The 27,764-nt window shown below is 43.6% G+C and overlaps 1 protein-coding gene across 1 annotated transcript in view; it reads left to right on the forward strand.

The window, feature by feature from the left end:
- Positions 1–18,909, forward strand: part of XRCC2 (X-ray repair cross complementing 2) — a 110,821-nt gene extending 91,912 nt beyond the window's left edge. The window contains exon 3 of the mRNA XM_085632002.1: positions 17,375–18,909. Within this exon, the coding sequence (XP_085488128.1) occupies positions 17,375–18,099 (725 nt within the window). The 3' untranslated portion in view covers positions 18,100–18,909. The remainder of the gene's footprint in view (positions 1–17,374) is intronic.
- The last annotated feature ends 8,855 nt before the right edge of the window (positions 18,910–27,764 follow it).

Consider the following 27,764-nt stretch of genomic DNA (forward strand, 5'->3'; position numbering starts at 1 on the left):
CACAGAAGGGAGTCAGTTCCTCTATTGTGGCAGAAGCGCTAGAGGTAACTGTCTGCCTACTGTTTGTAGTCGCAGGGGATCTAGAATTCAGATCGTAATGCCCTCACACACCTGTTAGGGTGTCATGCTTCATCATAGGGCGCTCCTCGTTAGACCGGCGCTGCAATGTCTAACGGGCCTGGTGGCATCTTTAGCAGAGTTCTTTTGATCTGAGATCGCCGTATGTGAAGGGTGTGTGTAGGTAGAGATTGAGTGAATCTTAGTGTGTGTTCTGAGTGACAAAGTGATTAAAATAGGCTCCAGCCCTATGAATATTTTAATTCGGGTTTTGGGGCTGGGACTAAATAAAAACAGTGGGGCTACCGCAAAGATTCAAGGTATCTAGGTAGCTATTGAGTGTGTGTGGTCAACATGTTTTGTGTAGTTAATGCTCCAAAATCGAGCGACACTTCTTCAGGACCAAGAATAGATGTGCAGGGTCCCCAATAATGGAAGACCAATATCTGACTCCCCTAAATAGGGGGATGTACAACAAATGAAAACAAGCTCCTAATTAAGGAACCCACAGAACGTCTCCGCCTAAACAGAGGGAGACAAAAAACGGGGAGGACAGAAAGGAGCGCGATGTCAACTGCTGGTATAAGACAAATAATTGTAAATCCAAGCATCCATATTAAGGGGCATGTCAGGCATGTCACAGAACTAGGAAGAAACTTAACCCTTCCTAGGTACAATATACATTTAATATCAACAGTTATTAGAAGATAATTATTTAAAATAGATTTAAAAATAAACTAACGCAGGGAGTGAATAAATGGTCTTCTAAGGACCAACGGTATTATCCCTATCCCACCACAAAGAATTGGTGAGAAGGGAGAGACCGCATAGCCAAGTCTTACCTCAATAGAGTGGAGAGTGATACTTCATAGATGAGGGGGAGGCGGCCCGACCACTGGATTGGACCCACTACATGTAAGACTGTTAGAGCAAAAAAATGATATATATATAGGCATAACTATTTAGTTGCTGGAAGAAACGAAGTATGACCATGAACACTCATACAAGCAGGGAGGGATTCCATAACTAAAGGGCAACAAACTGATAGTGGGGTGTCGAACATACTGTACAGATGCAATCCTAACGTGACACCAGTAAACATGCAGCAGTGGAGTCCAGGAAATTAATGGACGGAAGCCACAAAAAAGAGACTAAGAGGGCGCGACGGCAAAGTCCGAGTGCCTTAGATCCCACTAACGAACAATATTGCATAGTGAGTGAAGGACGGGGGCGCCAGGGGATAACGACAAAGGGACATGCATAATAGGTGCTTTAAAATACAATAATAGTGTAGACATTAGAGGCGAAGTATTCTGAGACTGGTGTTGCGTCTGCCCATGTGTCCGGGGGACTGCGGACTGCATTAAGCTAACGTGCTGCAGTAGCGTAATAAAAGGACAGAAGCTAACAGCCAACGATGAGCGCTCACAGGTGGTTAAAAATGTAGCGCTCGATACCGCGAACATCCCCAGTGCATGAGAGGTCGCGACCCAAGTTTAAGTAACATAATGGGACATAGACGTGAACTATACGTCCTGCGGGTTGGTGGTGTAGGAGGTATAGAGACCCACAGTATTAACTGCAGCTTGTAGAGCGGAAGTGTACGAACCGGTGCAAGTCAAAGCGCAGGCATTACCGGAATTCCAAGGCGTCTCCCCGACATCTGAATGTTGCCGGGAGGGCGGAAACGCGGAACTTAAAAACAGGGAGCTACTGACGTTTAACTCGAAAATATCGCGATGTTACAGAATGGAGGGGGGAGAGAAAGAGAGTGGCGCCATCTTGTCTCCAACATAAGTGCCTGACTCTGTGAAGACAGACTATGTCTCGGAGTAGAGAACCGTGTGGAGAAATAGGAATATGTATATAGTAAACAGGGAAAAGGTGACCAGACATTGTCAGGAACTTTAATAAAGACATTATTAAAGTAATAGCTACCAAGTGAGGCAATGCCCGTGGATTGGTGGTAACATAGTGTCCCCACCTGAAAGGCCTGACTCTGCAGAGATAGACTATGGCTCTGGGTGTAAACGTACAGGAGGGGGATAACTGTATGCTTGGTGTAATGTATGCAGGGACGGACGGGACAAAGATAGAGGAGGAGTATCTGAGTCAACGACTATCAAAATGGGGTTCCTAAAGTAGGAGTATTTGTCTGGTTAGCCGAGCAGACTGTCGGCTAGTAGATGTATAGGTCTAGAATCCTAGCCAGATGTCAGCGGCCCCATAGGCACAGAGTTAGGGTATGATGGATGCAGATATAAGAGTGGTCCAGTATGTGGAGCCAGTTATGTTATTTCAGTCCACGGGATATCATCGTTGAGACCCCCGTGTTGTGTGGGTAAACAAAATATCCTTCTTTGCTCTGTTTCGAATAGTATTTGTGTGGACCACATAGAATTGCTTTCGATCACTGTCCAGTTAATTTTGTCTGCCCCATGTGGGTGCGAGAGGTAGTGTGTACTCATCCTTGTTTTGACAGGGCGCGTGGTCATGCCAATATACCTTAGGTGGCATGGACATTCAATGAGATATACGCAATTCCTCGAGTTGCAGTTCGTATGACTCTTTTGAGCCAGACTTTTCCTACTTCCTGGATAAGTTCTTTGGTTACCTTGGTGAGGTCACAAACTCCACATTGACCACATGGATAATTTCCTCTTACTGGTGTAGTGTCCCACAGGATCCCCTGTGTGATCCTCTGGGTAGTTTTCGGGCAAGTGTGCACCAGAATGTCACGTAGGTTACTAGTTTGCTTGTTGGCAAACCTTGGCATTGGTAAAGATAGTTTTCCTGTGGAAAGAATTTTCAAATTTTTGCAGATGATTCTTTGAACCTTGTTAGATTCTGGTGTGTATGTAGTAACACACGTCATCAGGTCTTCAGTATTTCTTTGTTTGGGTTCTAGCAGAGCCTCTCGATTGTTATTAAGTGCTCTCTTGTTAGATTTTTTAATGATGTTCAGCGGGTAATTACGGGCTGTTAGGTTAATGCTCAGGGTGGTAGCTTCCTTCTTGTAATCAGTGATCTTCTCACAATTCCTGCGGAGGCGCAAGAACTGTCCGAAAGGCAGATTATCCCTTGGTGCTTTCAGATGATGGCTCCCATAGAGCAGTAAGTTATTTCGGTCTGTAGGTTTTTTGTAAGTATGAATGGACAGTAGACCATCCCGTAGGGGGATGGTAAGGTCGAGAAAGTGGATTTCAGTGGTGGAGATGGATCGGGTAAACTTGAGGTATGGGTCCAAAGAATTAACCCATGGGAAAAAGGTATTGCATGTATCTATGTCACCCTTCCAAAGGATGAGGATGTCACCTATGTAGCGCTTCCACAAGATGATGTTGTTGACATATATGTTATTATCTGTCAAGTGGAGGCGTTCGAATTCAGCTACAGGCCAGACTCGGCGCGAATGTACACCCCATTGATGTACCTTGGGTCTGGTGAAAAAGTTGATCTTGAAACTGTAAGAAGTTCTTGCACGTTGCTAGCGTGGCGCATTCCATTATAAAGGCCACTGAAGTGTTTGATGTTCAGTTTTCTTTTAGGAGACGTTCTTCTACTACCCTGAGTGTCTCTGCTTGGGGAATGTTTGTGTAGAGCGCCTCCACGTCCAGTGTCATCAGGAGATTGATTTCTTCGCTTCTGGTGATGTTGATGCGATTCAGAACTTCTCTAGTATCCTGTATCTATTATAGTATCCAACGGTTGGAGGAAGCAGTCGCAGAACTTACTTAAAGGTTCCAGCAGCGATCCTATCCTGGATACTATGGGGCGTCCAGGTGGGGGGGTAACCCCCTAACCCCCTTGTGAATTTTTAGAAGGGTATAGAAGGCGGATAATCGTGGTTCTGTGTTCACCAAGAATTCGGCCTCATTTTTCGAGATCCACCCCTGTGCTTCTGCAGAATGTATGATGGATTCTATCTTTGTCAATAGTATTCCAGTAGGGTCCTTTTTGATCTTTTTGTAGTATTTCTCTTGTGAGAGCTGATGGAGGTATTCTTGGTCATAGTCAGTCGTATTCATAAGGACAATAGCACCTCCCTTGTCTGCTGGTTTTATAGTTGGTGTAGTGTCTTCATTCGGGTGTTTAATAGCTTCCCTTGATTACTGCCTGCTCAAAGGTTAACACCTCATATGGGGTCATGCCATCATGTGGTGTGAATTTTGATGGAGCTCGTAAGCCTGTGTCAGAGCTATCTTGAGATTCTTTGTCTTGGAAGTAGGCTCGCAGTCGTAGCTTCCTAAAAACAATTATGAAGTTCTTTGTGTAGGCGTAATCGGTCCATTTGAGGAGTAGGAACAAAACCCAGGCCCCTGTTAAGGGCTCTTTTTTCAATAGGTGTCAGATTCCTCTTATATAGATTCACCACTAGGTCCTGTTCTTCTTGCTCCTCAACTCCATCCGTTCCTGTTGTTGGGGGGCTGGTTGGTCTTGCCACTGGACCTGTTTTTGTGTCCCGTCTCGTCTTTTGCCTCTTCCCCTGCCCCGGCCTCGTCCTAAAAAAGGCTGCTAGTTCTGATTATAATGGTACATTGGTGGAGGCACGTGATATATCAGGTTCCAAGGTGGTTGTTGACCATAGAAGGGGGTCATCGGGTAACCATACATGGGTGGTTGTGGAGCTCCCCAGTTTTTTCTTGAAGCTTGAACGACTATCATTGCTCGATGTACTGCTGTTGGAATTATAGCGTGGTCTGCTGTCAGTTGAGCTTCCATCTGACGAGTGTTCACCACTAGGTATTTGGAAATCTTCTTTAGTGTATGGGTATACCTTCTCCTTATCGAATTTTTTAATGTCTTTTTGCAATATTTTGTCGCACAAGGTGATTCTTGTGGTCATCCATCTCGGCATTGATTTCCGCCAGTCTACTCTTGAATGCCGTGATGGTGATCGATGCTTTGAGATTGTTCTCCTCAATCGTGATCTCAATGAGTAGTTTGTCAGCGAGACGTTTGGCAGTGTTGATAATTAATATGAGCCAGTCCCTGGTGCACTTCCAGGCTACCAGGGACCACTTTCTTCTGAAGCCAATGTCCTCCAAGAAGATCCTTGATGCATTAGTGACCAACAGTCTATTCTGGGCTATATTTACCCTCAATTATTCCGTCATCATAGCGCCGTGAAGTGCTATGTTGGTCTGTAATCTCTTCTGATTGGCTATGGAATTCCCATCGTCGGTGGTACTGCAGGATGGGTTGCCACTATCCTGACTGACTGACTGTAATAGGGAGGGTGCACGTAAAATTTCTGACACCATGTCGTCGGTGAAACTAAGACCTTGATTGTCCATTATTATAAACTGGAGGTAAACAAACCCAGATTAGTAAAGCGGGTGTAGGTATGTTCAGAAAGTGTGGGCGTTGTTTAGCTATGTGGTAAAAGTTCTGCGTTAGTTGGTTGGTAATCACACAAGTCCCTCGGCAAAACTGCCGTGCATGAACGTGTAATTAACAAGGGGACATGAGAGCTAATTATTTAAAGAGATCCTGTTCCTGTGCTCCTATGTGTGTACATCTGATTCACAGAAGGGAGGCAGTTCCTCTATTGTGGCAGAAGTGCTAGAGGTCACTGTCTGCCTACTGTTTGTAGTCGCAGGGGGATCTATAATTCAGATCATAATGCCCTCACACACCTGTTAGGGTGTCATGCTTCATCATAGAAAAAACAACAAGTGCCAATACTGATGATAAATTCCTATGAGATTTAAACACGGCGAAAAAGCTCCAAGTCAATGTACACCCTCACTATTCAATAGTATTTATTCATCGAACCTTATTTTAGTTCATTTTTTTCTTTTATACACAACAACACTTTTTAAAAAAGAATTTAGAAAAAAGTTATGGACCAATCGTACAATGACCTGCCACAATTTGGGTTGTTTTACCATTCACATTCATGTCTCATCTACCCTACAACATTCCCCATTCACCGACAACTTGCATAATCTACACCCTTGGTAAAGCAGAAGATAGTTTTTCTTCAAATTTATATAACAAAGGTCAAAGACCAAACAAAGCAAAGAAGTTCAAAATCCAACTTAGTTGTGCATACCATAAAATCAAATCTGATGAATCGATTAGACAGTATTTAAAAATGCACAATTCTGCTAACACTTTTTTTGAAAAAACTAGATATATGTACAATTGCTTGGCAAGTAACAGGTGGTCTACGCGTTTCGAACCCTCATGTCTCTGGGGTTCTCTTCAGGACCAAAACAACTGTGGAAAGAAAAAAAGGAAAAAATGTTTTAAATTAAAGACCAACACTTTATGGCTTACAAGCGTTCCTACTATGTTGTTCAACTCAAATATCTTTCCAATTTACAACGTGGCAACTGAATGGCATTCAAAGTTACGATAAAGTGAACACTCTACAATGAAAAAATAAAAAACAACGGTCCGTCAACAGGAAAAAATGTCTTGAGTCCGTTTCGATTTTAATATGTCATTTCAAAGTCCCACTTACTGGATAAGATTGTGGTGTGCGAAGTAAAGCTTCTTATATCCTTTAAGCTTAAATATCAGTGGGGACCAGACTCTGAAACAAAATATTCAACCATTGATCTCATGCGCGCAGCTGAGGGCAGAGTGGCTAATTGGTGAAAAATAAATCACTCAACATACCTTTGGAATAGTGCATGTTGGACAATGCCCAATCAACGTAGTTATCGGCTCGTATTTAGAAAGTATTTCTGAAAAAAGACGAAAAACGTTTACTGAATATGCGGCTTTAGACGGCTCACTGTAATTACGAGTGGCGCGCTACCTTTTCCGGTGTCTTAGTTCTGACGTTCGTGCTCTCGAACGCGCGCCATAGATCCCGACTGCAGGATCATTCACCAGGTGGCCATTGTTTGAACCAGTCTTGCTTGCAAAGTCCGCTGGGAGTTTCCAGCTTAGAATTCTGGGAGTTGTAGTTCAAAACTTTCTCTATGATCACAATCTATATTAAAGCACTTTTCAAGAAAGAGTAAGCTTGAAAAAAACTCTCTACAGTTTAAACATTTCAGATAATTCATTCAGACCTGTGCAAGCCGTATCAAATTTCAAAATGAGCATTGCTTCACGTTGTGATAATTGAAAGTCTAGATTACCTCCTCTAGGATCTCTTTCAACTTTTGAAATAATTGTCCAACGTAAATCTCTCTCTGAATGGGATTTTTTGTTCCAATGGTTGACAAGTGGAGCAGTCTCAAAATTTTTTCTAATCCGAGATTTATGTTGAGTAATTCGTTGTCAAACCTCTTGATTGGTTTTTCCTATGTATAACATAGAGCATGGCCATAAAATCTCGTAAATGACATTCTTCGTTTTACAGTTCGTGAAGTACTCATGTTTCCTTTCTTTCCTCCCCGTTTTTTGGCTCCCTCTGTTTAGGCAGAGACGTTCTGCGGGTTTCTTAATTAGGAGCTTGTTTTCATTTGTTGTACATCTCCCTATTTAGGGGAGTCAGATATTGGTCCTCCATTATTGGAGACCCTGAACATCTATTCTTGGTCCTGAAGAAGTGTCGCTCGATTTTGGAGCATTAACGACACGAAACATGTTAACCACACACACCCAATAGCTACCTAGATACCTTGAATCTTTGCGGCAGCCCCGCTGTTTTTACTTGGTCCCAGCCCCAACACCCGAATTAAAATATTCATAGGGCTGGAGCCTATTTTAATCACTTTGTCACTCAGAACACACATTAAGATTCACTCAATCTCTACCTACACACACCCTTCACATACGGCGATCTCAGATCAAAAGAACTCTGCTAAAGATGCCATCAGGACCGTTGGACATTGCAGCGCCGGTTTGACGAGGAGCGCCCTATGATGAAGCAGGTCACCCTAACAGTTGTGTGAGGGCATTAAGATCTGAACTATAGATCCCCCTGCGACTACAAACAGTAGGCAAACAGTGACCTCTAGCACTTCTGCCTCAATAGAAAAACTGACTCCCTTCCGTGAATCAGATTTACACACGTAGGAGCACAGGAACAGGACCTCTTTAAATAATTGGCTCTTATGTCCCCTTGTTGATTACACAGAACTTACATAGAACCACTTGAATATCCAAAATATCGTATTAACACATTTTACATATGTACTTCAAAAGATTATTTAAAAAGACAGATGACACATAAATCATTTTTTATAAAGCACTTGTATATCCATTTCTAAATTTTGGACACATTGTTATAAATATATAGATGATAGTTCATTTTCAGATTTACTAGATAATGTTTACGTATGTTATTGGTTGACATAATATATGTTTGTCACAATTTCAAAATTGTCAAAAAGATGGCCAGGTTGAAAACTAATCGTAATCACTAAAGATATATTATAGCAAGGTTCCATTAACATTGTTAGAAATATCATGCATCAATGAGTTCTAAGTAGATGATCACTGTAGTGCAAAACGAACACTGTTTCATCAATTGATCTGTGAAAAACTAATTTACCCAAAAAATATTTTGAAAGATTGTGACTGTAACGTTGATTGTGTGTGAACTGTTGCAATCAATATTTAATGTTATATAAATATTTGCCCTTCTTCTCAAATGATTACGTATATTTGGAACTCCTAGAAAGTAAGATTAGTGGTCCATATATAGTGTACAGTGACCTAGTGAAAAAACATATACAGGCTAAAAAAAAACTCCCATTGGACAATAATTATGTTTTGTAAAGAGCCCATCACACGGTTGGCAAATATATGCACAGCCTAAATATGTTCTTCATATTATACACCGATCATAGCAATGCCTTAACAAAAACGTTCCTATTTAAATAATGTCCACTGTTAGTCTTAGTAGAGGGAATCATGAAGTACTAGCCCATTTTGTTGTAAGTCCAGGTAATCTTAACATTATTGTTAGTGCTAGTAATATAAACATCACTTTAAATCATTCCATTATTCTAAAATATACAAGCATTCGAGGGCCTAACCATGTCCCATTTTATGTATCTATCACATTGTCCCAATAATTTAGAATGTATTACTTAATTAAACTTCCAATTGCTATTCACATGACCATGTATCTTTTTTAATACACATTATGGCTGCTGGGTGTGAGTAAAACACCAATTCTACATTACAGCAAATATCTAAGATAGGAATAAATGCCCACAAATTAATAAATATATGTGTGTGTGTATGTATATGTATATATATATATATATATATATATATATATATATGTGTGTGTGTGTGCGTTTTATAGTTTTTTATTTGACGTAGCAGGGCTGAGTGACTCACACAGGACATAGGTATCATCACCTGACCAGAACAATGTCTCCTCCTAGATTTTCATTTTAATTGGTAGATCTTCCTTTGCATTCTTTTTGTTATTGATCATTGTTACTTGGACGAAATCGAGGCAAAACATTAATAGCTGCACCCCTAAACCACGCATAAAGTAAAAGCCGAGTCAGGTTGAAAACCTAGTAGCTAACAATGGGTGCTATACAGCATGGCTGACAGAAAAAAAAGCCCTATGACGCGACCAAACGCGCATTAACGTGGGAGGAAAGTGGGCAAGCAACAGTGGGCCAAGCCAGAAAGTGAGGTGGGGGAAGGGAGGGACCAGGGCAAGCCAAGCAACAAAGTCAGAGAGACGAGGCCAGCAGCGATGCGGGAAGAGGGCAGGGTCAAGCAACAACGCATGCAGGGGGCAAGCAACACAGGAGTGAAGCAGGAGCAATGATGCAAGCAACAACGCGAGAGGAGGATGGAAGGGATGGGGCAAGCAACAATGCTGTAGGGGCAAGTGTAAGTCAAATCTTAACAAGCATTGGCATAGCCAATAGGTCTCGCCTTTGGGACCTTATAAGTGTTTAAAGAGAGCTATTGGCTTTGCCAATGTGTTTAAGCAATGATGTAGAGCAGTGTGGCTACTGTACAGTATGTTATAAATTTATAATAAGTGTTATAAATATTTTTGTTACCTTAGATATAATTAAGATATTATGTATAACTGAGCGACTGTATTAACATTTTTTTTAACATAAATGCCATAGCGCATTCCTGGGGATTAGTGTGTTACACAGCGATGCTTTCCAGGCTCGGCCCGTGCTGTAGCTATTGGAATCAAGTGAGCTCTCCCACATCTACAACAATCCTGTGATTGTGTTGTGCTTTTAAAGTGGTGTGGGTAAACATTGCACATACGATCGTCTTGGATACTTACATATTTATATGTTCTAGTAAAATTGTTATGTGAAGAAAATATTTGTGGAAGAACTTCCAAACATGTTAATTGTTTACACAAAACAGGTATTTGAATAAAAAAAATGAATAAACGCATAGCCAAGCTTTGCCGATGTTTTTTCTTCTTCTTATGACATGGTGGTTGGGGGAGGTGAGAGGTCAGCAAACAACGATGGGAGGATGGGGGAAATTAAAAAGGATGGGATGGTGGGGGTGATTGAAAACAACAACTGGAGGGTGGGGTTGATTGAACACAACGACGGAAGGGTGGGGGTGATTGAAAACAACAATGGGAGGGCCCAGTGAGAGTCTGTGACAAGGGAGGCGTCCGGCGAGGGCTTGGTGGCTGATTCAACTAAGGCACAAATGTGGATTTACCTTTCCTCTCCTGTCAGCAGAACTCCCTCAACACCAACAGGGCTCACAAAGATTGACCTGTGTGCTCTCGGGCTTAAAGAACTGTAGGAGGGGTGGGAGCCACAGGGGGAGCCGTCCCCGCCCCCCCCCCCCCCGAAACAAAGGCAAAACCAAACCATGTCCCAAAACCAAAAGGACTGCAGGCCATGTAGCCTGTCACTAATCAGCTTCAGTCTGCTGGAAGAAATCACCAGAGTGTAAAACTACAAGTGTTCAGGCTGACTTCACCCCGCAAGCAATCACTCAGAGGAATACGAAACACCCTCTCCACCAGAACCACCCTACCACGCACACACACACTTCAGTTTATCCCTTCTGTTAGCTTTCTGGCGTCAAACCTACGGTGCGTTTTGTAAATGTACATTTTACAAAGCTGGAAAGTGACTTGTTCCACCCGTAACACCGCCAGCCAGTTTGCGCTTTCAAACCGACATGCATTCTGGGACTTGTGGTTTTTATATTTAGTATTACGAGTTTGTTCCAAAAATCACAGCAAAGTGATACTTGCTGAAAAGTCAGGACTGACTGTCATACATGACACAGGGTCACTGGCACACACACATATATATTTAGTCCTTGATGTCACTGTAGCGCGCACCTCCAGAGCTCCGTAGTGCCCCATGTCAGGCTTAGCTCGCCCAAGACTGTTCTTTTGTGTGCGTTCAAAGATTTGGATTTAAAATGAGAGAAGCAAATCTGCAATTCCCTGAATGCAGAGCGAGCGAGAGGCTTGGGACGGGACTCCGAAGATCGACAGTGGGTGCGGTGCGAGCTGGGGGGGGGGGGCGACCGGAGTGCCCTCCGCCTGCGATACGGCTGCCGGGCCATGGCTCCTTGGCAGGAGGGAGAGATGAAGAGGCCGGGCCCTCGGCCCATAGAAATGAGGCGGCTGCAGGACTACCCTGAACCCAGCGGTTGAGTGTGACGAAAGACCCAGTGGGGATGCAGCCTGGCCAGGGGCCACTGGTGATGGCAGTTCAAATAAGATTGGGGGACCTGGCATTTAAACAGACCCCGGGGCGTGCGATGTGACTTGAGAGGAGGTTTGTAACCCCGGTCCACAACACGAACAGCCTTGAAGTCCACAACAGAGCAAAGCAGGCACGCTGAGCTTGGAGGTACGGTCTAGTGTGGGGCAGCGGGCGAAGATAGCAACAGGGAGGCCTGGACCATCTGCACTCGTGGAGAGAGTGTGAAGCTGGAGACTCGCCCATGGGTTGACTGATGATCGGTAAACAAGTGGGAGGGGTGGGGGGGGGGCAGTGCGGCCGAGAGCACATACAGCATTTCTCTTGCGGTAGCGAGCATGGGCACCATCTGTTTGCAAGATAATTACAAACAGATGTTTCCAAAGCGCGCTCCCACAAGGGAAACGCCAAACCTGCACGCGTTGCAATTGAAAGCAATGCAAAGCATGCAAGTTTTTGGGCAAAAAAGCTGATCGATTCCAAGAGGTCCCCTCCTATTCAGCGCATGCACGCTGCATAGGCAAGACCTAAAAAGCACCTTCAAAAGTTTGACCAATGGAAAAGCGCACACTGTACAAGAAAGCAGTACGTTGGACATGCTCCAAGGGAGGTGAAAACACATGGAGGAAGTGAAGCCATCACACAAACCAAAGAGAAGCAAGGAAATGAGTGACGATGAAGCCAACAAATTGTAAGAACTGGGCAGGCTGTAAATACCCTTTAAGTAAACAAAATGTCATGCAAGCACATCCACTGTCTACAGCGGGACCTAGAACCAGCGAGTCAAAGGTTTACATCAGAACTATGTAAGAATCCAGATAAATCCACATTGTAAGAAAAATTGTCAAAGAATATTTATAGTTTATGAAACCTTTCCCAAAAAGGTATTTTTCACCTGAACAAGTCCCTAGTCCAGACTCTCTGTATGCACTGTGTAGCCTACAATTTTCACCTATATTTCAAGTGTGCGTGTGTATACCTCACCCGGTCATTACTTCAGCAATAGGCAGATGGCCTGCCAATGCATGTACTGTACTTAATATGAGAAAAGGAATTTCGTTAGATCATCCACTACACAGCCAAGTGTGGTGGGGGTGGGTAACAGTATAGTTGGATGACGATAACCCTGGTGAGTGGAGATGTGGGCAGGAAGGGTGAAATATGGCCAAGGTGCAAACTGTGCTCTGAATAAGTGGTGGTGATGCGAGTCAGTTGGTGGCTCAGTAGTGATATGGGTGACAAGGCAGTTTGTTTGGTTGACAGTGGGTAAGGTGTGATATAGGTTCCTGTGCATAAATTATGCTGTTTGGGCAGTGTGTACAACTTTTGACTAATATCTGTGACTGTGAAATGTTGCATGTTGTTATGTCTAATGCGGAAGGCAGCTATGATTAGTTTCTCCTGCACCTCTGTTTTTTTATAAATGTGTGTGATTGGTAGGTTTCCCTGTTTGCCACTGGACCGAGAACCAAAATCTGGGGACATCCCATTAACGATATTTCAGTTTAAAAAAAAGAGCCTCCAAAAGTAGCCGAGTTATCAAGCCATTCTCCTGCTTCAATTCACCTACGCATGATGGGTGCTGTTGTCATGGGGAAGAGTCTGACTGCAGGTTGTTAGGACAATAGCCTTTAGCAGCGTACCGCCACATAAATGAGAGAATTATACTTTGCCCAACATTTTCAGAACATTATGGATTAGGGAAGCTTGTGGAATCCACTTATCTCACACAGCCTTCTCGAAGTTCTCTGTTCCAAATGTTTTTTTTTTTGTCGTGGGTAGGTTTTCCTGGGTGCTAAGTGACCTCAGACAAAAAACATACCACTTTTCCAAATCGTAATAACATCTGAAAAGCTCTCCAGATAGCTGCAGTTTGTGGCTGTCTGTGCCTGTCTGTCCCTGTTGCACGAGAACCACCCACATATGATGTTCCATTTTAATTGATGAATTAGAAATCTGGGTGGAGGGGGAAGCTTAAGAAGACCACAGACTGGGCAATGATCAACAGCTCTTTCATATTCCCAAATTATTATTTTATTTTAAACTATTTATCCCTTATTGTTATCGAGTCCCTGCTCCCATATGGGGAAGGATGTTAGGTAGATCATCTGATCTGCTTCTTCAAGGGAGCTAGAGTGCAGATGGTGAGTAGAGGCCAGAGAGTGATTAGCCTTATGCAAGGAGGCCAGGCTTCCACTGTATTTTATGTCCTCCTTTTCCTCTGACTAAAAATGACCCCTGCTGACCGAAGGTATTTCATGTGCACTGTATGGGGCAGATCAATGGATGTAATCTCTGTTCACCTCTACCAAGGCAGGCTCAAATGCAGATGGTGGATACAAGACAGAGAGACGCTCCTATCAGATTGCCCAGATTGAACTTTGCTTTATTTTTTCGTTTCATAAAAAAGTATCCTTACACTCCTGATGGCATTTCAGGCCTCGTTAACACCTATGACCTGGCGTCCCACCTGAAATGCTGATGGTGAGAGTAAGGCTAGAAATATTCCTTATGCTAGGATGCCCACATTCCCACTCTGTTTTTATTTTGCTTTTCATTAGACAGCATGTGCTCTCTAGAGTCCAGGGGACTGGTCTCTGCAGTGAAGGGCATTGGAGTTTCCACCCTAATTTTGTCACATTTCTTAGGGGAACTAATAGAAGTTCAGCCACTAGGAGACGGCAAGGAACAACTGGATACCAGGAAGCAATGCCTACCGCTCCATTTGGTTGCTTTTACCAAAAATATATTCCCTGGTGTTTAGTGGGCATTTCAGTGTGGCCCGTACGTTCTACTGAGGGGTTACAGAATGGAGATTGTCCTTGTGACATGACTTGTCCCTCAAATCCCAATATATCTCTCCACCTCAAAGAAATAAATACTTTTCAGTTCATAGCGTGAATTGTTTATCCGGCATCATTCTCCTGTAGTTCCGTATAAGGAACCGACGATACAGATGCAGCTTCTCTATCAATACTTCTCCTGTCTTGAGGGGCAACAGGTAAAATAGCTCTTTCTACAGATGCACCTGCACCAGGATTAGTTTCAGTGACATCTTTGAAAGTAGGCATTGCAGGAAGGGGAAGTGGGGTCGGGGAAACATCAAGCCACAGACTGTCCTCACAAGTGCATTAATGTTGCAATTTTTATTTCTTGCCTACTGACAACTAACTGTTGCCAGACAGATACTGTTGTATCTTCTATAGACTTAAAGTGGGCTTTAGGTCTATATTTTGCTCATGATACACTTGCTTTCCTGTCTATCTCAGTTCCCTAATTCAATTGCTTCCCTTCCTATATTCGTGTTTGTCCCAACCAAGGAGGAGTACGAACTCCCTCTGTTTTGAGTAAATGAAATGTATCCTTCGACTGCGCACATCAGGGTCTTTCGTTGCAATGCAAGAGGGTCTATTTTCTCTCTATGTACTCGCTGCCACATCCTCCACTTTCCTTCTCTCTGTTCTTATTAATTAGGTCTCGCCTACGCAGCTCGCAAGCGCTGCTTAGGAGATTACCTCTTGGAATTGCTCAGGACTTTTTGGGAAACTTGTGCATGTACTGCACTATTCCCAGTGAGCCCTCGTGCATGTGAGGCGTTTACCTTACAGGAGCGAGCAGCGGCGCCATTTGTTTGTAATTATCGTGCCCGCCGCTGCTCGCTCCCGTAGGGTAAACGCTGCTTGTTGCTTTAACTTTCGCGGCCGCGGGGCCACACTTTGTTTTCATTGCAGAGTGCCCTGTTTTTGAGAGCTTCAAAGTCAGCAGCTCTCACGGTTTCCTACTTGCCACTTGCCCGTCTCAGCTTGCAGTTCCCTTAATCTTCCCGGTGCCATCCCCCACATGACCACCTCCCACTGTTGCTGCTTGTGTTTGTTTTTACTTTAACCAGCACCATTTCCTGCTCATCAGCCCTCGCAGCTTCCTTTCTTTTGCCGCTTCTATACAAACTTGAGGACTGTATGCTGTGCTGGCAAGAAACATCTGGGATATAAGATTGCTCGCAAACCACCAACACAGTCATTAGTAGCTCTGTATGGATAGACCCTTCCAGCTTCAATACCCCGTTCAGCACACAGCTAATCATCATAATGCACTTTTTAAAATGAATACAGTATATATAGATGGGCACCACGCTTCATGTTGCAGCACATTGCCACTTTAATTGCACTATAGGGGCAGGCACATGGAGCTTCCATCATCCTCTGCTTTGGGGGCCGATTATCACCACTTAATCTCCACGATGCCGCCCCGGCCCATCACCTACCCCCCCCATCACCTCCCAACATCGCTGCTTGTGTTGATCAGGCACTTGGCTCTGGGGGATCGTACACTCTCTCACGCTGCTAGCTCAGACACACAATTTCCAGAAAAACAACGTGTCCGGTGACAACAAGCATCATTCCGCACCTGGGCTCACCCTCCTGGGACAGGAATCAAACCAGAGTGGTTCCAGTCTTTCCGGATTGCCTTTCGCAGGCTTAGGCAGTATGTGTGCCTCCACAATGGTATATATCTGGGGGAACTAGATCTTGTTACGGGGTAGCACCTCAACGAAGGACCCTGCTAGGTTAATGGAAAACTACACTGTGAATTACCATAATAACTGTTATAGGTATGCAGACATTGCTGTGCCTTATGTGCTGGCATTTATTAACGTATAACCTATAAAAAAGGAACGCAAACTGTGACCTGCACATTTATGGTGATTCAAGTATTTATTTCACGATCTGTTGCATTGCCTGCCCTGAAGGTCTTGATACATGTCTTTCATGCCTTGCATAGTCGGGATAATAAGTCCTATACGATATTCTTGGTTAGTATGCACAGTAATAATGTGCTTTCTGCAACCCTCAGCAGCTTAAAAATCGTTTTTGCAAAATGCCTCCTGGGCTAATGGGACCTAGGCTTTCACCCCAATCATTTTTAACACAGCCCATTTCTGCCCACACTTGCTCCCACATGGGTGCTTATTTTTTTTTATATATATCACTGCAAGCAAAACAAGCATTGGCATAGCCAATAGGTCTCGCTTTTGGGACCTTATAAGTATTTAGTTATGCAGCACAATATCTTTGGTGCAACAACATCAACTGTTACATGGCTAAACACTTATAAGGTCCCAAAGGCGAGACCTATTGGCTATGCCAATGCTTGTTTTTTATTGTGTGTGTGTGTGTGTGTGTGTGTGTCGTCCCCCCTACCCCGTGCCTCAAACTCTGACTGCTGCACACCCTGTATTGGTCTGTGGCCACATTTGAATGATTTTTAAACCATTCACAGAGAGCTGGCTTGCTATACATGATCACATGCATGATGCGCACCTTGAAATGCTTTTTCTTTTGCTTCATAAAAATATATTCCAAGATGTGCGCACACATGGCCGTCATCTTGGAATCGGTTTTGTTTTTGCAGAAGGAAATCCATTGAAAGATGGCTATCAGGCATGGGTACACATGATAAGCATTTTACGATTAATTTTCTTTTCCTTGCATTAAAAGTATTCCAGGATGGCTGTCTATACCCGCTCGTGCGGACCTCTTGCATTAGTTTTGAATCCCAGTGACAAAACCAAAAAAGCATTGGCAATAGGTCTGTCACAGGCAAGACCTATTGGCTTTGCTAATGTGTGTTCCTAACTTCTTTTGGCTGTTGGTGAAAAGAAAAGATGTGTGTTTATTATGATTATGGTTCTTAAAAACATGTTTCTCCATTTTCCTTCGCAGGTGATGTTGTAGAATTCCATGGTCCAGAAGGAACAGGCAAAACGGAAATGCTTTATCATCTGATTGCGCGTTGTATCCTTCCAAAGTCAGATGGCGGATTACAAGTTGAAGTCCTATTTATTGATACAGACTACCACTTTGATATGCTTCGTCTGGTTACAATTCTGGAAAACAGACTTTCCCTCAGTACGGAAGACGTAATGAAGGAATGTCTCGCGAGGTTTTTTCTTGTACTGTGCAACAGCAGTGTTCAACTGCTACTCACACTCTACTCCCTGGAGAGCATGTTTTGCAGTCGCACTTCTCTATGCCTTGTAGTTTTGGACAGCATATCTGCTTTTTATTGGATAGACAGAAGTAATGGTGGCGAGAGTTTTGCCAAGCAAGAAGCCAATCTGAAAAAATGTATGGACTTCCTTATCAAGCTTCTCAAAGAATACCAACTGGTTCTCTTTGCATCAACACAAACTATAATGCAGAAGTACCAAAGTAATCGCGAAGGGGCATCTGGTTCGCTGAGGCAACAACATAATCCTGACTTGGACTATAGGCCATATCTTTGTAAACCATGGAGCCAAATGGTAACTCACAGGATCCTGTTCTCCAAACAGTGCAACAGTAAATTTAACAAGACTGAATTTTCATTGGTTTCGTGCCATACTAAAAGTAACTGCGTAAAAAGGTGTTCGTTTAACATCGGAGAACATGGAGTTCAGTTTTTGTAAATTTTGCACCTATTTCAGATGTTGAGGAAAGACTCAGGAAGAATTTAAATTAGTTTTTCAAATTTTATAGTCAGGACTATGAAGCCTCAAACTTTTTTTATATTCATTGCCTATATCAGTACCAGTGATCAGACTTTCATTGTTTTGGGAACACTTTGCCGTAGGTAGGAATTCAAATAACTCCGAAAGAAGAGTGAAGCTATTTGTAATGGTGAATCTTTTGAGTTTCTAAAGACCTGTTTTCCTTCCTGGTGTAGTAGAAGAATCCTTGTATCCTGTTGAATGGATAAAGGTACAATTTGGTACTGCACATTAGTGGGAAACTTTGTGGAAAGGTAATTATTCCTTGTGTAAGTGACACAAATTTCGTTCAGGAAGCAAGTCACTGTTGTGATGTAAGTGAAGAGAATTGTGACATATATCTGTCTCTGATGAAAAAATGTGAGGAGGACAAGTAGCACACGTTGACATGTCAATCAGGAGGGTTTAGGGAACACTTGCTAAATTTATTGCACAGACTGCTTTGCCACATAAGATTTTTACTTTGAAAATCATAATTAAAAAAACAGTATTGACCCATTATGTTCCCCATACAACCATACTAGATAATTCTATTATAACACTGGGGGCATGCGTACTTTAAGTTGTGATGATACAAGAGTAGATAAGACAATGATCTTGCTGTGTGACAGATTTGGGTTGCTATTTTATCACTGTCTACTTGAAACCACTATCCCTCATTTTTTTTTTTAGGGGAGGAATGAATATAAATATTATATTTGAGAATAAAGCCGGAGTAATTGTTTTTAACAATTGTTCTTCTTTGTAAACATGATCTGGATTTTTATGGTGGAACGCAGACTGAAAATATGTTCAGAGGTGAGTTTCTAGTTTGAAATACGTGATTTGATTGTATGCTTATATCGTAAAGCATACATCCTTTAATGTGAGCAGTATTAGATACATTATTAGTACAAAGACTGTGGGAACGGGTTTGGGGGGGCACAGGGCAAGTGGAGGTTACTGGGCCCCAATTGTATCTATTTGGTCCATTTACCTCTGCTGTACTGGGGCTTCCTATTATTGTGTTTTATTAGCATTTGACCCTCAAGATATTGAGGCAAAGCAGTCCAAGGTTTACGCATGGAGGTGATAAAGCCTATTGACTCTAAACTCACTTAATTATGGAGCATCATATAATAAATCAATGTCCAGCCTGTGCTTTATTTTAAAGAAAAAGTACTTTATTTTACGCACACACTAAACATGAAAATATGGCAAGGCCCACTGCTACCTTCGTATGCACTGGGAAATCGCAGGCAAAGTGGATTTATAATAGTGCATTCTGTGTGTTGACTTCTAGGTGTGCCCATTGACTATGTGTAGATGCACCCTCTATGATGAACGACTATTACAGAAAGCAGCCCTGAGCGACATAGCGCACATCCGTTTTAAAGCCCTCTATGTGAGTATTGAGGGTAATTCGTCATTTAAGCAACAGGCACTCTGCACCATTTTGCAAACTTTGGGTACCCCAAAAATTGTGGCAAGCCTCAGAAGCATCAATTTTTTGAATGGTTTTTCAACAGTGTACTAATAGTGTATACAGTAATAGTGGATTCAAATGGTTAACAACAAATATAGGAAGACACAATTTACCTGGGCCATAAGCCCCATCTCCTTAAACATGGTTAGAGACGCTTGTGGAGTAATCTCGCTGCAGTTTCTGAACACATTACATCAAATGCAAAATAGTCATTTCAAACTTATTTGCCATATTCAGTTCTTGTCAATGCTAGGACCTTGCCTTTGGCCCTTATGGGACCATTGCTGATTCCTCTTTCCCAACTTTCTGCCATCAGTCTGTCACTGCTCGCTGACCCTTTGGCCAGTTTGGGCGGCAAGCGCCAAGTCGTCTTTCTGAGGTAACTCCATCTCTCTCTCTTGTTGGCGCTGCTGTTTGCCATCCCAGGCCATTCCCCTGGCCTCACTTTGAGCCTGGGGCTACCTTTAATATTTTGTCATATCTTCATCTCTTACCGCTAACCTTTTTTTGCCACATTCATCTTTTCCCTGCCCCTCTTGCTCTTTCTGGCAAAGATCAGTGAGGCAGATTGTGTCCTTGTGGGCCAGGAAATACTACTATTGTCGTCACTTCCGAGTGCCAAAGGGAGGTTAACCTACCAGTTCAGGTTGAACTGGACGTTATTTGTTGCACTCCGCACTCTACCACAGCCCACCTTTAGGTGCTGATTTTTCTGCCTCTACCTTGCTCGCTCGTTGCTGTCCCTTGGATAGGTGCCATCTTACTGCCTGCCCTCTTACTGTTCCTGGGCCTTCCACCAGGTTGTGGCTGCAACCCCCTAAAGACATGCTCTCATGCCTTCGTATAATGAAGTCGTATGCCCACAGAATGTTAGTGCTTCTTATTTTATTTTTCCAAAAATTATTAATGACATGAAATTGTGTACAGTTATGGCAGGGTTAATAACCTAATCATTTGTACAAATATTTCAGGGTAGGCTACGCATGAAATGGAAAGCTGCAATTATTGTTATTAAAAAAGTATATTGCATTCCTGGATAATATAACCATCTGGTGGGTACAGTCCCATGTGCAGTATTAAAAAAAACACTAAGTACCCATAGTCCATGTGCTATAGCTTACCCTACTTGGTCAGAAAATATATGCAGATGGTTCTAAGAAGAACATCGACTAATGTTGGAATCAAGTTCTTACTAATCCCATACCTACTCAACTCTGCCAGACTTTTAGGTTGTAACCATTGTAATGCTGATCTGTTTACAGGCGCTCAGCTGTTCCTCCTTTACACACCGTGGCGAACTTTCCATGCTGGAGCCGTCTTGGTCAGGTTGAGCAGCTGCCATAGAGCCAGTCACCCCAACACCCATCGACGCCATTTAGGGGTCACCAGAGGTCTTAGCTGCAACCCCTCGCTTGCCACTTGTGACCACTGGCACTCCTTTGCAATCCATAGCCTGAGAAGTGGCAAAATCAGTGCCGAGAATACAGTGACAGCTCGTCCTTACAGACGTTGGTTGGGGCTCCACTCGCTTTGTTTTCAGACATTTTTTTATTACACTAATAGTGAATAATATTAACTTAGTCACAATTAGTGTAATAAAACATGGAGCACAATTAGGTGGAACATGAACTTTCCTGGAAGCTGAGGTGAGTAAGTGGCCCTAGTGGCTAAGGCTATGCCTAGGCGTGAGTCCCTTGCTCGCTGTGCCACTGGATTCAAGCTAGCCAGGCTGTTGAGGGACGATGCCCTGAAACCGGTCCCAGGATGCTTGTTTCCGGTCCAGGGAGGATCTGACCTGGCAGTTCGGGCTTAACTGCTCCCATGTGGAGCAGGGTCATGACTGATTTGCATATGGCTGGGTTCATACTAGGGTGGCATGGTAAGCAAAATCACATTGGATTTAACCCAGATCTCTTGACTGGGGATGAGTGTTTGAAAGTTTCAGCACTCTGTCCATCATCTTGTTATGTTTGCTATGTTCGCTGTAAGTGGCCAAGGGTATGCCCAGATGTGGGGCCCTTGCTCGCTGTGCCACTGGTTTCAAGCTAGCTTGGCTGATGAGGGGTGATGCCCTGTAACCGGTCCCAGGATGTTTGTTTCCGGTCCAGGGAGTACCTGGCCTGGAAGTTCGGGCTGTACTGCTCCCATGTGGAGCAGGGTCAAGACTGATTTGCATATGACAGCGTCCAAACTGGAGTGGCATGGTGAGCAAAAGAACGATGGATGTAGCCCAGATTTCTTGACTGGGATGAGTGTTTTAAAAGTTTCATCACTCCGTCCAGCGTCTTGTTGTGTTTGTTTGGTTGGGGCTCCACTTGCTTTGTTTTCAGTCATTTGTTTTTTTTTTTACACTAATAGTGAATAATATTACATTAGTCACTATTAGTGTAATAAAACATGACCATGGAACATGACCTTCTCTGGGAGCTGAGGTGAGTAATAACGCTTTTAAATGTCTATTGCGTGTGTTCTTGCGAGCGAGAGTGTGTTTACGTGAAAGAGTGTATGTAAGTGAAAGTGGAGGTCAAAGGGCATCCGATTTCACTTGATATTAGTTATTTGGAGAGGCTCCTCCAGCTAATGTTCTGTGTATCTGTAAGTGGATTCATCATCCCCTGAAGCTCGACCTCTAGAATTACTGGGCAGCAGAGAGATGGTGGCAAAGTCCATGGCATAAAGGCACACTTCATAGTAATGCACACTTGGAGTCTGGGGAAAACTGCTGAATGCACTTATGGTTTTTAAGTGTTGTGCAATTCTACGAGTTATTGGGAGAAGTCCCCCATGAAAATGGGGACTCCCACACACAAGTATTGCCATGGCACTATGCTTGAAGCTCTGCTGGCAAACTCCCAAGCCATGTTGAAAGGCTGAGCCCACTGGAAGCTCAGTTAGCATAGCCAGGGTGCACTGAAGGCAGAGGGTCATGGCGATGTGGAATCCCTCAACTTTTACAAGTGGTCGAGGCGTGCATCAAAGGCTCTTGGACTGTATGTTTTTTTAACATATGTTTATTCGCATTTGTAATAAACAACACACGAATGTGAAGACAGTTCAAAATAAAAGCATCATCAAACAGGGCATGGCCTTTCTGTAATATTCAATACAAGCAATGGTCAACCTAACAAGGCCCATACACAAATCATGCAGTGCCCCAGCGATTGTAGCTGTCCATTCCGGACCTCCATTTAAATCAAACTAAAATGCAGATTAAAAGATAAAAAGGTTCTTGGACTGTAGGTACCGCTAAGAACTACCATACTGCAGTCATGGTGGAGCAGCTGGTGTGTAAAACTAAATTTGTTTCCCACTTCTGCACTTTTGGTGCATATATGGAAATGTTTTTTATGATCGACGAAAGATGGACAGATAGGCAAAAAATCAATGTTTTCAAGATTGTCATATCCATTGAACATTGATATATACAGGCAGCCCTTGTGGGCGGAATTCACTCCACTTTGCAGGTTTTGAGAGGATTCCAAAAGTCGATGATTTTTATATCAAAGCCCTTCCATTACTAGAACCTGATCAATGTTTTTCGTGTGTTCTTCTAGTAGCCAAACATTGATTAGTATGTCAAGAACGGGTCTGAGAAGACACAACAATGGTGCTGTGTTCGATCTTGGTCAAAAAGCTATCAAATATAAGAGCACTAGGCATAATAAAAGGGGTAGGATGCAGACCCTTAATGAAGCCAGGCCTTAAACCGATTGCTCGGAGTGAAAGTAGAATTCTTCCTGCCCTTGTGAAAGGAGGCAAAATTCACAGAAAAGTAGTCCTAATAGCTCAAAATCGACCTGAAAACATTAATGGACACTTCCCTTGTCCCGTAAGACAAACGCCAAGCCTCTCCGTCCGCTAGTGAGGCAACAGGAATAGGGAAGGGGAAATGATCAACTGCTCCTTGTGAAGGACAGATGCCACCGAATGAGTGAAGCCTTGGCTTGTCTAAAATGGAATCCTGTCCAGAAATTCTCTCTGTAACGCACCTAGGTCACAAGATCTAGCTAAATTAAAGGCTTCAATACAAGGTCTTGCGGGTGGTCACAGACAACCTGCCCAATGAATATTAATTGGGCCGATAGCTATTGATTGGTATAGTGATTGAAATTCACTCGAAGGAGCAGAAAGATACCCAATATTAGCGGAAAATATTGTAGCAGACCAGCTGTTGTTGTTGGGTAGGTAGGGGAGGCTAAGAAGTCACCATAAACGAAGATGAGCCTGGCTTAAGATCTTGGAAAAGTTCAATTCCTCCGGGTGCTCTCCACGAGTGAGGTGGGCCAGTCACCTAGAACATAACCTTCAACTGGAAGGCACTTTAAAGAAAATTAGGAAGAAGGAAGTGCTGTCTTTCATCTACCTTTGTAAAAACATAATTATTATTTGGCAAAAGGCTTTCTTGAGAAATTACTGGGTAATTCTTGTTGTTTGATGGCTTGATGCAGGAAGGTCTGAAGGCCGGATAAGGTTTCCTCTGGGAACTAGATCCTGATCATTCTCGTTTTCATCAGAGGCGTGGAAGAATGAATCTGGGAGTAGCTGGTTCCTTGCGCCTAATGACACTTGAGAGAAGTTGTCAGAGCCTGAATCAGGGCCTTAATCTGAGTCTACACCAAGGTTGATGATTTCTTTGGGGGGAGACTTCCACCTCGTCCTATTCCCCTCATCACTCTATAGAGAACGTGTGTGATGCTTTTCTTTTTTTATGTTTCCCTATGGTGGAAGGCTATCAGGAACTGCACCAGCTTCACAGGAACACAGGCTGAGAGGTACCCAAGAGCTTCTTTGGGTACCTCTTGGTGGAGGCAATATGAATATGATGTATATGCACCTACAGTGACATACAGGAAGGACACACCTATGCAGTGCCCAAGGTGCTTAATTTGAGCCAGTGGTGGCAGGTGGGCATGTTTTGGGACTGGTGCTTTTCTTCATCAGACTTTTACCTAGAGCCAGAGAAAATCGCAAATGGAGGAGGAAGAGAAGGACAGAAAACCAGTAACGGGGATGAAAAAGAACCTGCGAAAGTGAGAAAATGTGGCAGTGAGTGTCTGGGGTAGAAGAAAGTGCCATGAGATGGAATCACGACTAAGCAGCCTTGGTATTTGGAAATTCCAACATACGCCATGCCGGCTATGGGCTTTTGAGAAAAACATTGGGCAATGGCCCTTATTATTTTACAGATTAAGCACTGCGTGAGCCCACATACATCCCCCAAACCTCAGTGTCTCAAGCACCACTTACCCAAGACTCTGGCTGACAGGACGGGATCTCAGTATTTTGCCAGGAGACAAAATGAAAAACAAAAGACTGGTGGAGTTCACGTTCCCGTCGTGGTGCCTCCCTCCGAGTAGACCTGGCTTGAGAGGGCAAGGGAGCATTTGACCGCTGCTGTTTGGGAGCCAGAAGGTAGGCTATGGGGAGGTGTCTCGCCACATGTATATAAGGAATAGGACGAGGGAGGGGGAATGAAGATGGTGTGTGTGAGGATGGAATATCGATGTGTTTTATTATGAGTTATGCCCTAGATTTCTCCTAAAGAGAGATGCAATTTTGTATTCAGCTAGAACAAAATAATGCAAGGTCACCTGTTTAGACTTTTCACCGTTGAGAGCTCCAAGTATGTCGGGTATACAATACCACCATTCAAATATGGAATTTATGGTGTCTTAAAAGCTAATGTATCCATTTATCCACTCACAGAGTTTTCTTTGTACGAACCTGAAGACATTGGAACTGAAGAATACACGCCAAGGAGAAAAAGTTACCTGCTGTAAATCCGTCAGCGGAGTACATAAATGGGGACTGAAACGGTATGCATCGCTCTGTGTGCAACCTTGCTGCTTTTGTGCCCACATTTCATAATGGATTTTCCTCCAGCTGACATAATAAAGGAACTGCGTTTGTGTTCATATTTTCCTGATTGCCAGTGATGTTTGTTGAAATGATTGCAACCTTGAAAAAGTTATCGCTCAGTACTTCGCATTCTTCGCAGAGACCCTGTGGCAGTTCTCTCTTGTAAATAGCCTGTCGGCCTTGCGCCAAGGCAAACACTGAGCTTCACCCTGTGGGTAGGGATAGGGAATTAAAGTAACACATCGCTGACATTTAATAACGTTTTAATGTTCACATTCTAGCTTTTTATTAAAAAAATATTTGTATGTATGCAATTGCTTTTAACAGTCCACTCCCACCGAGACATTACAATTACAACCAGTGCTGTCTTCTCGCACAAAAGGGGGTGGTGATGGACGGAGCATCAGAACCAATCAAACACTCACACCTGGTCAACAGATCTGGATTTGATCCATCACCGTTCTTTAGCCCACTCTGCCACCCCAGTTCAGACATGGCCATATGCAAATCAGTCTGACTCTGTGCCTCATGGGAACAGTCCAGCCCGAACTGCCAAGCCATGCCTTCCCTGGACCGGAAACAAGCTTCCTAGGACCGGTTTCTGGCATTTCATCCGTCTTCAGCCAGGCTTGCTTGAATCCAGTGGCAAAGTGAGCAAGGGACTCACGTCTGAGCATACCCTGCCAACTTATGGCGAACAAAGCGGTACAAAAGGGGGTGGTGATGCACATGAAGCAGCAGGACAAGCTTCCCACACGACAGATGCTGCAGAGTGTAAAAAGTTGTAGTCTGGTCCTTTCACTGCAGTAGCAGCTGAAGAAAATGGTATGGTGCTTCAGTTCCATAGCTGAGCCATCAGCTTGGCAACCATTTTGAATGGGAATCACTCTGGATTACGTGATTAATAAAAATGCTTTGGTGACTTTCCACAGTGCCCAAGTAGGATTCAGAGTTCAGAATAAAGAACTCTGTGTAGTCTCACTGTTAGCTGCAGTGCAAATTTCCCCCAAACACAGAAGCCTTGCACTGTGAGCTTCCCGGCACACAGAAGGCAGAGTCAAGAGTATGAAGAAACAATGTTATCAGGGCGTTACTGTCAGGCATTACTTGGCTGCAAAATAGGGGAGCTGCGTTAGAAAGTTGATGGAATGCCAGGAACCAGGCCTGACAATCCCATGGTTTCATTTCATTCATAGCCCCACCCCATTGTCCACATCTGGTGAGTGGCCCGACTGCTTCCCTGACTCAAAGCAGCACCCTTTTCATGTTGGACATTTTACCAACCTGGAAAATCAAACATTTTGAAAAACAATACATAGGACCAGGCCCAAGTACATGTGCACAAATATTTCATCTGTTGGCGAATGGAACAGGAGGGGGCCATGGAGCAGAAGGCCAGGTCTAACTTCCCTTTGGAACAAAAAGAGAAGTACTGTAGAAGAAGAAGGAAGCACTGTCTTCTACCTATCTCTACAGAAATTAACTAATTGTCTGGAAATGGCCAACGTGGGAGAAAGGCCTCATCAGCCCCAAATGTGTGCAGGTCCAAATGACAACCACTAGCACCTCCCCTGTTGTCATGCTACTCCCATCCCTCCCACACCCCTCCCTCGTGTTTCTTCTTGCACCCCACCACTGCATTGTGATGCTTCTCCCGTCCCTCCCACGTTGTGATGTTTTCTTGTCCCCCCACGTTGCTTCTTCTCCCCTGTTGTTTTGTTTCTCAAGGCCCTCACACCCTTCTTCTGTGTTGTTTTAATTCTTCTGTCCCTCCCACGCTGTGATGCCTCTCTCGTCTCTCCCATCCCTCTCCTGGGATGTGTTTCTTCTCCAGTGTTGTTTTGCTTTTCGCGTCCCTTCCACACCCCTCCTGTTTTGTGATAGTTCTCCAGTTTCCCCCTTGCGTTATGTTTCTTCTACTGCCCCTCCCACCCCTTCCCTCAATGCGTTGCTTCTCCTGTCCCTCACAACCATTGTGTTGCTTGCCCAATTCCTCCCACCCAATTATGCATTGTGTTACTTGTCCCATCCTTCATTTTTCCCTCCTGCGTTGTGTTGCTTGCCCTATCCCCCTCCTGCGATGTGTTGCTTTCCCCGCACTTCCCACCAGAAAAAAAGCAATATGACAGGGCCAGTGATAATCGCACCATAGCACTTTTTTTCTAAATTTCAGAAATGCTGCACAGCAGCCTTGCTGATGTACAACATGGCTTAAAGAAATTGACAAAGACAATAACTCACATAGGCGAGACATATTGGG

This window comes from Triturus cristatus, chromosome 10, assembly GCF_964204655.1.
Source record: "Triturus cristatus chromosome 10, aTriCri1.1, whole genome shotgun sequence".
In the NCBI taxonomy this organism is placed as follows: Eukaryota; Metazoa; Chordata; class Amphibia; order Caudata; family Salamandridae; genus Triturus; species Triturus cristatus.